The sequence below is a fragment of the Carcharodon carcharias genome, chromosome 8, assembly GCF_017639515.1.
Source record: "Carcharodon carcharias isolate sCarCar2 chromosome 8, sCarCar2.pri, whole genome shotgun sequence".
NCBI lineage: Eukaryota > Metazoa > Chordata > Chondrichthyes > Lamniformes > Lamnidae > Carcharodon > Carcharodon carcharias.
Window position 1 is genome coordinate 31418011 of NC_054474.1, and position 13076 is coordinate 31431086.

The following is a 13076-nucleotide window of genomic DNA, read 5'->3' on the forward strand; positions in this document are numbered from 1 at the left end:
TGGTCACCAGAAAAATAAAAAAACAAATTGTCTTTGGTTAATTTAAAATTGCAATTTCACTAGTAACTACCAGGTGTTTCTGGGAACACCTCAAGAAGCAGACACATAACAGACCTATGAGCTATTCACTATATAGTGAATTATAATGTACCTTTACAAATGTGATGTACATATCAGAGACACCACTTCAGATGGAATTGTATCTGAATTTAAAAGTGGCACATATATTCCAATAATGGTGCTGAAACAGCTATGGGTGAAGTTAAATGAAGCCTAGGAGTCTAAGAAGGTCAGCGATATGCAGAATGGTTTAACCAGAACAATGAAATGCAGGTAAGAGGAAATCATGATTGAACTGTATGGTGCTCTGGTCAGACCACACCTTGAATACTGTGTCTAGCTCTGACACACTGAGACAGAAAGAAGATGGTCAAGCACTGGGGGCATAGACGATCCATGAGCTTGATCCTTAGTGTCAGAGGACCAAACTGTGAGGTAAAACAGAAGAAACCTGGGCATTTTCAGCCTTGGAAGCATATGTCTACGATCACATTATTTTTCCAAAGTTAATTGGGTGATTAGAGCAATAAGAAATAGCTTTAAGCTACAGGAAGGCAAACTTAGACCAGATGTCCACAGGTTCTTCTTACAAAGAGTGATCAACACATAGAATAAAGACTCTAATAGGGTAATAGAATAGAAAGTCCTGCAATCATTTCAGTTACAACTGGATGCTGCAACATAGGGTTTTCAGGATATTTCTGGATGGATGAGCCAAGAACGGTCAAATGGTGCCTGTTATCCCATGAATCTAAGATGGTGTTGCCAAAGAGAAAAAAAAACAGAAAACATGAAGCATGTTCTGTGCACAACGGCCATCAGATGGAGCTAGTGCACTGCATTCTTTTAAAACAGTGGCCTGGGGTTTCCACCGGGTTGTGCTGTTTCTTTCAGTGGAATTCACCCACAATTGACCAAACAGCACAAAAGATCAAAGAACTTTAAATGCAGGTTATATTCAGCGCATGTATAGTTTCTGCCATCTTTTGCACTATGTTAAACACCATTGAGCTGGAAGCCAGCTCCGCCCAAAAAACGTGCCAGATGCAGAGATCAAATTAATCACTACTAATTTCACTCGTTTGTAGACCATCAAGGCTCTTAAAATTAAGGGTTTTTTGGTGTAAGGATACTAATAGAAAGGTTTTAAAATCACTAGTAAACACTAATGAAACTAGGAAAAGGTTCTGTGTAGCTTTTTAAAGTCAATTTCAGCTTTTTAATAATTGGGTTACCCAAAGATGGTGGAATGGTTATTCTTATTAAAAAATGTTTTTTGTGATAAACCCATTTTACTTATATGAATAAATCTGCACTTGGTAATATTAAAGAACATCTTTCTTTCATGCCCATGTTTTTCAAAGCATTACGTTCTAAAATGTTGGCAAATTGTGCTAGTTCATGGCAAAACTCACCAAGGCCCCTTAGACAGCGCCTTCCAAACCCACAACCGCTAGAAGGACAAGGGCAGCTAACACATGGGAACACCATCACCTGGAAGTTCCCCTCCAAGCCACTCACCATTCTGACGTGGAAATAAATTGTTGTTCCTTCACTATCACTGGGTCAAGATCCTGGAACTCCCTGCCTAATAGCACTATAGAGTACTGCAGTGGTTCAAGAAGGCAACTCATCACCACTTTTTCAAGGGCAACTAGGGATGGACTATAAATGCTGGCCTAGCCAGCGATGCTCACATCCCATGAATGAATACAAAAAAATTACAGAGATAAATGAATTTGAGCAGAAACTTGACAGGGGGAAATAAATTACTTTCCAAAGTAGTGCAGTTTTTGCATGGATCGCTGATTGCGCTCAAAGTGAAAACTCTTGGTCAATATATTAAACATATATCGAGTAATTGTGAAATGTGGAAAACATATTGCTTGTGATTGCAGGAGACACATGTCCCACTCATGAAACATTAAATCCAATGTTGTGTGACAGCAATGAAGTCCATATGAATTCCCCCACCCTGGCATACAGCAATTAACATAAAATGCTTGCAAAAACGGAGGAATGAAAAACTAGGTGAAGTGGAAATATTCTAAATTTGATGAAAGTTGTCAAAAGCTGATAACTTCTGAAAGACAAAGATTTCCTGCCGATCAACCAATCAATATGTAGGTTTGAACACTGTGGCCACATCATGAAAAGACGCATGTTCTAACGGTCATCTGTACCCCTGACCTGAGGTTTTAAGTGTAGCTTAAGTGTAAGACACTGCATATGAAATACCAACTTTGCCAATTTTTGATAGAAGAAGTCAAAATATAATTGTATTTTCATTTGGAGGAAATTGGTACTGTTACTGTAGAACAGTGGTGATGAGAAGAAATTTTTCCTAATTTTCAAATCAGCTAAAGCCATCTGAGCCACCTATTGGGTGCAGCTTCATCACGGGGAGTATTCAGTTTACCCTTGTATTTAAACCTGAAATTATTGATTCAAATGTAAATAGGATCTTAATTCTGTTTAACTTGATCATGTATATCTGGTTTTAATGTAATTTGGCTTTTTAAAATGAATCTACGGTTTGTTTGACTCTTCCCACTTTAGCTTCTTAGACCATAAGACATAGGAGCAGAAATTAGGCCAATTGGCCCATCAAGCCTGCTCCGCCATTCAATCATGGCTGATAAGTTTCTCAACCCCATTCTCCCGCCTTCTCCCCGTAACCTTTGATCCCTTCACCAATCACTCAATGACCTGACCTCCACAGCCTTCTGTGGCAATGAATTCCATAGATTCACCACTCTCTGGCTAAAGAAGTTTCTGATGTGTAAGAATTCTTCTTACACATCCTCCACTGGTTGTAGTGGGGGACAAGGAGAAAGGTTTTCTGTTAGCTGTGGTGCAGCTGTGCCAGACCCAATGCCCTGGCCACCGATTCCCATTGCATCTGCAGTACAACCATTGTAAATAGCATTGGCTTCTGCCTCAGTTGTTTTTGCTGGAGCTGCACTGTTGCTGATTGGAGCTGGTTGGCTAGACCACAGCTCTCCCCTGGTGGGTGACTGAGACTGTGAATCATATTCCCCAGAACAAATGTAAAGCATTCTTCCCCTTTGGTGCCTCACAAGACCTGAATTTACAGGATCAAAGATGTAAACTGTATTGGAGGCCAAGGCCACTGATGGAGGCAATAAATGTTGTGCCACAATGTTCTTACAGTAGACAAAGTCCAAGCTGTGAATCTGAAAGAAATAGAAAATTAAACAAATTTAAATCAGCCTTGATGTTTAGACAGATGAGCTACTTCTTGCAACACAAACCTTTGCTTTATGTTAGCTGAAACCAACTCATTTGTGTGTACTGGGTCATTTATAATTACGAGAAAAAAAATGTACATTACATCAGCAATATCATTATTCATTATTCCATCCTGTTTGGAAGGTTTATCAACATTTATTATTAAAAAAGGGTTCAAAAGCCAAGAAAAGTTTAATTATTAGAGAAATTAATACAAATAGTCACTTTGTAGTACAGAACTTGAGTATTACTGAAAAAAGAGACATGCTGTTGAAGCATTTCATCTTACACGCATCAGGACAGATGCAAGAATACCAAATACAAAGGCAACAACAATTTATACTGCCTGAGAAAAGTGTGCTAATTGGTTAGCAAGTGGACTCTGGTTGAGATGTTACCATGAAGAATGCACCAGGGAACAATTGTCTCCCATGCTCTTGTTAATTGAAAAAGGCGCAATGCCTGGACATGTTATGTTTGCAGAGGACAGTGCCCTGTGTATGAATATATGTAGCTTCTAGCAAGCATAAGTGAACCACATTGAGAGCCCAATTAGTGTGAAAGTGCCCAGTCTACCTTAAGTTACCCTGGAAGGGTAAGGTGTCTCAAAAGTTTGAGCAACAGTTGAAGCTAGCCATTGCACAGCTATTACTACGCAGTAGCAACACAGATAGTATTCTTCACTAACAGGATGCTGCCATCAAGCCAAAAAGGTGTTCTGCCTACCACATTAATGAATAATGTGGAATATTAAATTTGGTGCTGGTATGATCCTAAGTATGTAGGCCAATCATCCCAATGACAGGGGGATCTCATCAAACATCACATCCCGTTGGCTGTGTTCGCAACAGACAAATTATTGATCGTACTCAACCAGCTTGTCTTGCAAAACTCAGAACATTATGTCCAACATTAGATGCAATTCCCCAACTGGATGGCACTTACCAAACAATCCCAAGTATCTAAGAATTACACTAAAAACCAATTTAAGATCGGGCTCGCAATGTAGCTCACTTTCGCTTGCTAGAAGCTACATATATTCATACACAGGGCTGTATCTTCTGCAAACAGAAAGGAAATGTCCCAATATTGTACCTTTTTTAATTAAATATGGGAGACAGCTGTTCCCTGGTGCATTCCCCATGGCAACGCCTCAACTAGAGTCCATTTGCCTTTTTTGAATTTAAACGTTTGGGGGATAACTGTTCCCTGGCACATCCTTCATGGCAACACCTCGACCAGAGTCCACTTGCCAGCCAATGAGCACCCTTTTCTCATGTAGGTTAAATTGTTGTTCCCTTTCAAATTTCTTGCATCAGTCTTGATGAGTGTAAGATGAAAAGCTTCGACAGAATGTCTCTTTTTTCAGCAATATTCAAATAATACAAAATTGAGCTTTCATATTGCTGGCAACAAACAGCTAGATCTCCAACTTAGCACAGGTGCACTTGTTGAACTTGGTAACAGGAGGCTGAGATTTTATTGATCTGAAGGCCTCAATTTAATACAAAGATGTTCTTAAAGCTGTGCCCTTAGGATTGAATGAACGTTGGGAACAATTCTAGCCCTAGCACTTTTAACCAAATATTTCACGAGAAGTTCAAACAAGTATTCAGGGTACATTTATCCTGTTCATCAGTATTTATCTTCTTAACATAAGCAATATGCACACACCCATAAATGCTGGAAGATGAAGGGCTGATTGTAACCAGTGTGATTCTAGCTACACATTTGTTTAGTGTTGCGTGGCATGTGAAAAGCACAAAGGAATTGGAAACAGAAATTGGGAAATATGGGGCAGTATTTTACATGCCCCTGGTAGGTGTGCTTTGGGTGGGGGTGCAATTATATTGGACAGGTGTCCATTCCACCACCTTCCCACCCACCCCTGAGCTCACCCCCATAATACAGTGGGGTGTGCGGTGGCCCGGTGCCAAAATTGGCAGCCCACCCGCCATATTTAAATGGTAAGGGTAAATTAGGCTTGTTATCAAGCCAAATGACCCTGACAATATGCTGCCCACGCCATAAAACATTTAGTGTGGGCAGTCTGGAGAGAGCAGGCAACCTGAACTTTTAACAAAGTTCTTCAAAGGGCAGGAAGGGTGGGTGGGGGTCCCTTTGCCGATCAAGGGCATTCCTCCCTAAGATCAAACCCCACTTCCTTCCCAACCGCCCACTGCCTTATACCCATTCCCTCCTAAAGATCACCCCCGCCACCCCTCCACCCCCATTCCCTGACCTGTCCAAACCCTCCCTGCACAAGACGCCAGAGTTACTTGAGAAGTCTTCCACGGACATTCTTCCTTCTTCTCTTGTAGTCCTGGCAGCGGTCATTGATGCAGTCTTGGTGCTGCCATGACTGATGGAGCTGACAGCCAATCCGATTGGCCAGCAGCTCCAGAGGGTGGAACTTCCTCCCCAATGAGGGGCAGAGGTCCCATTTGGCCCTTGTTTAGCTGCCCCACAGTGTTTTATGGCTACAGAGTGGGTCGGTGTGGAACATGTCGGCTCCATGCTGACTTAGTTTCCAGGGGAGCAAGCCATGTGCTCCCCTCATATTATTCAGCCCATGGTTGTCAATCTCTTTAGATCAGTCAAATTCAGATCAAAATGATTTTACCAACCAGGATGTCTACAGACAGCTTTTATTCCCACAGCATTGGGGTTTGTGTGTCAATATTAATACAAAGCTAGCAGCCCACATTTTATCTGTCAGCATGCACAGTATTAATGGCATTGTTGGGGGAGCAAGAGGTTTGTTTATTGGCCTGAATTACATAGGACCATCTGTCTCAAGGAAGCTGCTTGTTTACCTGCTCATGTGTACTGAGACTTCATCATTCGAGGAACAGGATGTCCACTTGCCAATATGTGGTGAGATAGCACCATATGAACGGGCAGTTAATCATTGTGAGCACTAAACAATCAGACCTTCAGCTTCCATCATTTATGCCTGTGTGCATATTGCTTACCTTAAGAAGTCAAATACTGATGATCAAGTCAAATACTGATGATCAAGTCAAATGTATCCCGAGTATTTGTTTGAACTTCTAATAAAACGTTTGGATAAAAGTGCTAGTCACAGATGAAATTAAAATGGTCCAGCACTTAATGTGATAGTTTAAAAAGGCAATTCTTGCCTGGATTTCTCCCAAACAGATATTAATGTAAATATGCAGATCATTAATCTCGAGACTTGCTCCTACCTGTGCTTTTTTCAGCAGATCAGTTGTAACAACGAACCAATCAGGAATCAGTCTCTCTACTTCCAAGCTGATGATTGCTAAGGCGAGTGTGGAGCCTCTGAACTGTAATAACTGGTGGCAAGCCATGCAGTGCTGCAACTGCCTGGTCAAGAGTGCGGCATGGAGAGAGGGCTTCATCTGAGGCCATCGGTCAAGGAGATGGGGCCGGCTGGATATCACCATGGTGTGGAACTGGACAATGGAAATAATGTTTAGGTTAGCCACTGGATGCAAACCAACAGCCCAAATCATCTACCCCTGGTGTCTAATACCAATCTAATCAACTTGCTCCCAGATTATCCTGCTATGTGTCTACAGGACAGGAATATAACAGCTATCATAGTGTCTAAAACAAAAAAAAAAGTAGAGACAGTAAACGGTTGAGATCTGGGAATTAAAGATACCCTGGAACCTCCAATATCCACCGTAACAAAGGAGATTCCCCAATGAATAATGGCAGATGAAGAATAGTTAAGAGTCCTCAAATTTTGGTTGTACATGTATGGCACAGCAATAACCCAGATATGGGAATGGAGACAATTACATTAAGAGAAGCAAAAGAAACTTATGTAGTTTTACTTGTGAAGACAAGTAATGAAAGAAGCTGAGCAATGAAGTAATATCTCATGCAAGATCTTGTCCTACAAAAACGTTGGCAGATAGTAGTTATCATGGATAATAGGAATGTGGATAATGGAGGTTCCACCCTAAAAAGATTCTGCCTAATCATTAAAAATGACCTGACGCAGTGTCCAAAACATGCTACATTCGAAATGGGAAAAATTGGTTTGGGGTTGTGAGTAAAATGTAAGACATTTCAATTTTTGATTTTGTTTACAACTTGACTTTATTTTGGGGTCTGTTATCACTATTTGACATCGCCCAGTGCATGTGCAGAAGCAGTTATTGCCCTGCCTCCCTCCACAGTGCCTCTTCAGTGTTTAAAACGGCAACATGAACTGCAGCTTTGAAACCTATCAACAACTCCCTCTTGCTGACAGTGAATTGTAACCATTCTTATTGCTAATGACCTGTTAGAAACCAGTATCCATGTAGATAATGCTTCTGCTTCGCAGGTATGTGTGTCAACAATGCAAAAAAAACAAAGTTTGATAAAAAGCTGATGCTAGTGAACCAATCTGAATATCTATCAGTTTAAACACGCTACTTTCACAATTGGAAACTCTGACTGATGAATACTTACTATGTTCACAAAGTCCGCAGGTGTGGCAGTGTAAAGGTCCCACTGCAGCTTATCCAATATGATTTTTTCCATCCTCAGCACCTCACTAGAAGAACAGCCACTGGCACTCTTTGCTGCGAGGTCCTTTACCAGAAGTGTGACCTATGAAATAATTGATAAATCATTGTGCCGTTTCTGCACAGAATGTCATTTTTGTAGACTTTCTCAAGTTCAGTAAATCATTTCAAAAAGGCAGCAATTGTGTGACTCTTGCTTTTAATCCAATGTTCTTGTTTAAAGGAAGGGAAAACATTGCTTTAAATGGAAGTAAGTCTTGGGATGGCACTCTTGTGTTGGAGCTGCAACACGCCAAGCTATTACTTGTCCAGTAGCATATTGATATGAAAACACTTTAGGAAAATTCATCTTAATTTGTTCCCTCCTCTGAAGACTGTCTTCGACCACCAGCATATCAACCTAGTAGTTTCTAGGAGGAAATTCAATTCAGACACAACCTAATTGCTATCAAGTAGCATTTACTCAACAGTAACCTGTGCACGGATGATCATTTTGGATTGTGCCACTCAGATTCCGTGCTAATTACATCCTTTTGTCCACATTTGGACCGAGAGTGGATTTCCAGAGGAGGTGTGAGGGTGACTGTCCTGGACATCAGGATAGCATTTGAGTCCCAGTCAAACTAAAATCATGGGTGACTGGAGTAAATTCTCCAGTGCCTGGAGTTGTACGTGGCATAAAGGAACCTGGTTGTGGCTCTTGGAGACCAATCATCTCACCAAATTGCTGCACAACTTCATCAAGACTGTGTCCTAGGCCAAACCACCTTCAGTTTTTTTTTAAATGATCTCCCTTCCATCATAAGGTCAGAAGTGGAGTTGTTCATTAATGATTGCAGAGTATTTAGTTCCATTCGCAACTCTTCAGATAAATGAAGCAATCCATGCTTGCATGCAGCAAGACCGGGACAACATCCAGGCTTAGGGTGATAAGTAACAAGTAACACACTAATGCCAGATAATCAACATTCCCAACAGGTGCCTAACCTCATGACAATCAGTGGCATTCGCATTGTTGAATCCCTCACCAACAACATCTAGTTTACCATTGACCAGAAACTCAATTGGATCAGCCACATAAATGCCATGGTTACTACAACAGGTTAGAGATTGGGTATTTCTCAGTGAGTACCTTACTTCATGGCTCCTCAAATTCTTTCCACTATCTACAAGGCACAAGTCAGGAGTGTGATGGAATGCTCTCCACTTGCCTGGATGATTGTAGCCGCAATAACACTCAAGAAACTTGACATCATCCTGCAACTGGTTTGTTTGGCAGCCCCACTACCTTAGGCATTTACTCCTTCCATCACTGGTGTATTAAAGCTGCACTATATACTAGTGACAGGATGCAATGCAACAATTCTCCAAAGTTTCTTTGGCAGCACCTCCCAAATCACCTAGGAGAACAATGGTAGCAAGTACGTGGGAACAGAACCATCTGCACCTTCTCTCCTACATCGGCACAGGCAGCTTATCTCTGTACTCAAATTGTCAGGCTTTCAGGCTATATAGTAGAATACCAATGTTTAATTTTTCTTTTTCTTTCTGAATTTAGAAATACCCATCCAAATGACCAGCAATAACACATCTTAAATTCTTGGGTATAGACTGAATGCAATTCATGTTAAATTCATGCATATTTACATGTGCTAGGTAAATCCAAGGAGGGGGGAGCCAACACAAATACAGGAATTGCCAACAGCATCTCTGGCACATCTAGTCCTGACTGGCAAACTAGTCAATAATATCAAAGTAGTGACGGAATTATGGTCAGCTGGGCAAAGTGTAGCAAAGTTGTTTTAGGAAACACGTGAATCCTGGATTACAGACTCCCATTTATTATCACTCTTTGATAGTCATGCATGAATTGCTATCTGAATAGAATTAACATGATGATATCAACAATGTCACAAACTCGGAGCATGGCATCAATAAAGACACATACAGACACAATAAAGTGTTATCTACAGGTAAAACAATGCTTAATTATAACGTGCTACGACCCACTAACAAGAATATATTATACTCAGGTTAAAAAAAGCATTATTATACAATATAATAAAGGGTGTCACCCAAAGAAACACAACATTGTTGCAGAGCTTAAACACAGATGTTATACCAAGTAATACAGAATAATTCTATACTGTATGCAGGTATATTGTGCTCCATATAGGATATCCATAGCTCTACAACTCCATGGTTACAGACTCATAGGACCTTCTAGCACAGGAGACCAATCAGCCCATCCAACCTGTACCAGCTCCAATTAGTCACACTTTCCCATAGCCCAGAAAACCTTTCCTTTACAAGTAAAAACACAATTGTCTTTTGAAGGTCAGTAGACAAGCCGGACAGCTCAGGAGTCTGCTGTCCTTGTTGAGTGAGGACAGCGAGAGTTAGGGGGGGATGGAAGAGCCGAGAGTTCGGGGGGATAAAACAGCACGAGTGGAGAGACAGTCAGGAGATTGAAAACAGCGTGAGTAAAGAAATGTAAATTTCTAAACAAGCTCAGGGAAAGTAAAAATTTATAGGCAGAGGAGAGGGAGCTGATTTGTGTGTGGGGGGAAGAATTTCTACTTTCTACTAATATCCAGTTTATAGTTAATAGTACAGAAGTAAGGTTAAAGTAAGTTAAAAGTAAGTAAAAGTAACTGAAGTTTAATTTAAAAAGTGATTTAAAAGTTAAAGTTACGGCATGGCAGGTCAGCTCAGCCAAGCGGAATGCCCATCCTGTGGCATGTGGGGAGTTGTGGACACTCCTCGCGACCCAGACGAGCCCATGTGCAGGAAATGTCACCGGCTGCACAAGCTTGAGCTCCGCATTTCAGAGCTTTAGCAGTGGCTGGAGACACTCAGGTACATCCGTGAGGCAGTGAACTATGTGGATAGCATGTTCAGAGAGGTGGTCACACCACAAGTTAGGGACAAGCAGGCAGATAGGGAAAGGGTGACCACCAGCCAGTCCAAGAGAAACAGGCAGGTAGTGCAGGAGTCCCTAGAGGTCCCACTCACGAATAGGTTTTCCATTCTGGATATCAGCGAGGACGATAGATACTTGGAAGACTGCAGCAAGAGTCAAGCCTGTGACACCACACCAGGCCCAGCTGTACAGGAGGGGAGGAAGAGGAACGGAAGGGTAGTACTGAGGGGGATTCTTTAGTTAGGGGAGCAGACAGGCATTTCTGTGGCCATCAAAATAACTCCAGGTTGGTTTGTTGTCTCTCTGGTGCTTGGCTCAATGATGTCACAGAACGGCTGCAGGACATTCTTGTAGGAGAGGGCGAACAGCCAGAGATTGTGACCCACACTGGTACTAACAATGTAGGTAGGAAGTGGGCTGTGGTCCTGCAGTCGGAATTTAGGGAGCTAGGTAGAAAATTAGCTAGCAGGACCTCTAAAATAGTAATCTCCGGATTACTCTCAGTGCCACATGCAAGAGAGTACAGAAATAGGAAGATAAGACAGATGAATGCCTGACTGGAAAGATGGTGCAGAAGGGAGGGCTTTAGATTCCTGGGATACCATAACTGGCTCTGGGGGATATGGCACCTGTACAAGTTGGACATCTGAAGAGTTCCTTGCAGGTCGTACTGCTAGTGCTGTTGGAGAAGGTTTAAACTAACTCAGCAGGAGTGCGGGAACCAAGAGAGAATATTAGAAAGTAATACCAGGGTGCACGGAATGCTGGGAGAGGCAAATAACACTAAAATAGAGAATAGTAAGTTAATGGATGGAGTCGGAGTAAGGGAGCAAGTAATGAAGTCTAAATCAGGGTTAAAATGCATTTATGTGAATGCACTGGGTATAGTTAATAAACTTGGGGAGTTACAGGCACAGATTGCCTTGTGGGATTATGATGTTGTGTCTATAATGAAGAGCAGATCTGGGTGTTAAATATTCCTGGTTACAAGGGGTAGAATTGTACATCCCGCAGGTGGGCGTCCGATCCAATCAGGCGTAAAATAGTGCGTGATGACGTTGGGTGAGCATCCTGACATCATTGCACGATATTTTGGTCGGCGGGTGCATGCGAGAGTCAGCAGCACGCCCACCGGCAATTAAGAGGCTTATTATGGCCATTAATTCATCAGAGAGATTTTGCGCTGCCTGTCCAACGTTACAGTTGGCGGGTGGGTGAATCGGCCAGGTGGCCTTGGCATTTTTGAGGAAACCTCATCCACGGGTTTCCGACATTAATTTTAAAAAAATAAAAATGTCAAAACATTTTTATGTATATGTTCATGCGTGTGAGTCCTACGTGGGGACATTTGTTTTTCAGAATCTCCTAATCTTTATTTTTGCTTCTCAACTTCTTCAGCTCCCTGAGACACTGCAGCTGGAGTCACTGAGGTGCATCTGTGGTGGTGGGGAAACTTCTGGAAACAATTATTTGGGACAGAATTAATAGTCACATGGAAAAATGTGGATTGATTCGGAAGAGTCAGTATGGATTTGTTTAAGGAAAATTGTATCTAACTAACTTGCTGGAGTTTTTCGAAGAAGTAACAGAGATGGTTGATGAGAGCAAGGACGTTGATGTGGTGTATATGGACTTCCAAAAGATGTTCCATACAGTGCCACACAACAGGCTTGTGAGGAAAGTTGTTGGTCATGGAATAGGAGGGACAGTAGCAACGTGGATGCAAAATTGAGGGATAGAATATAGGGACAATTCCAAAGTTTGCAGATGACATAAACCTTTGGAGAATTGTAAACTGTGATGAAGATAGCGTAGAACTTCAAAAGGACATTGACACATTAGTGGAGTGGACAGACAGATGGCAGTTGAAGCTCAATACGGAGAAGTATGAGGTGATACACTTTGGTAGAAAGAGCATGGAGAGACAGTATAAAATAAAGGATACTATTCTAAATGGTGTACAGGAGCATAGAGACCTGGGTGTATATGTACATAAGTCATTAAAGGTGGCAGGACAGGTAGAGAAACCTTTTTCTAAAGCATACAGTATTCTAGGCTTCATTAATAGGGGCATAGATTACAAGAGCAAGGAGGTTATGATGAACTTATACAAGACACTGGTCAGGCCTCAGCTGGAATATTGTGTATAGTTCTGGGCATCACACTACAGGAAGGAGGTGAACGCATTGGAGAGAATGCAGAAGAGGTTTACGAGAATGGTTCCGGGGATGAGACACTTCAGTTATTAAGGAATGACTGGAGAAATTGGGACTGTTTTCCTTAAGAGAGGAGAAACTTAAGAAGAGACTTGATAGAAGTTTTCAAAATCAAGA

General features: G+C 41.6%; 1 protein-coding gene across 1 annotated transcript in view; it reads right to left on the minus strand.

Annotated features, from left to right (window-relative positions):
- Positions 1-2538: 2538 nt before the first annotated feature.
- Positions 2539-13076, minus strand: part of LOC121281313 (cyclin-I-like) — a 42328-nt gene continuing 31790 nt past the window's right edge. The window contains exons 5-7 of the mRNA XM_041194200.1: positions 7765-7905; positions 6522-6752; positions 2539-3257 (exon numbers count right to left, since the gene is read on the minus strand). Of these exons, the coding sequence (XP_041050134.1) occupies positions 2856-3257; positions 6522-6752; positions 7765-7905 (774 nt within the window). The 3' untranslated portion in view covers positions 2539-2855. The remainder of the gene's footprint in view (positions 3258-6521; positions 6753-7764; positions 7906-13076) is intronic.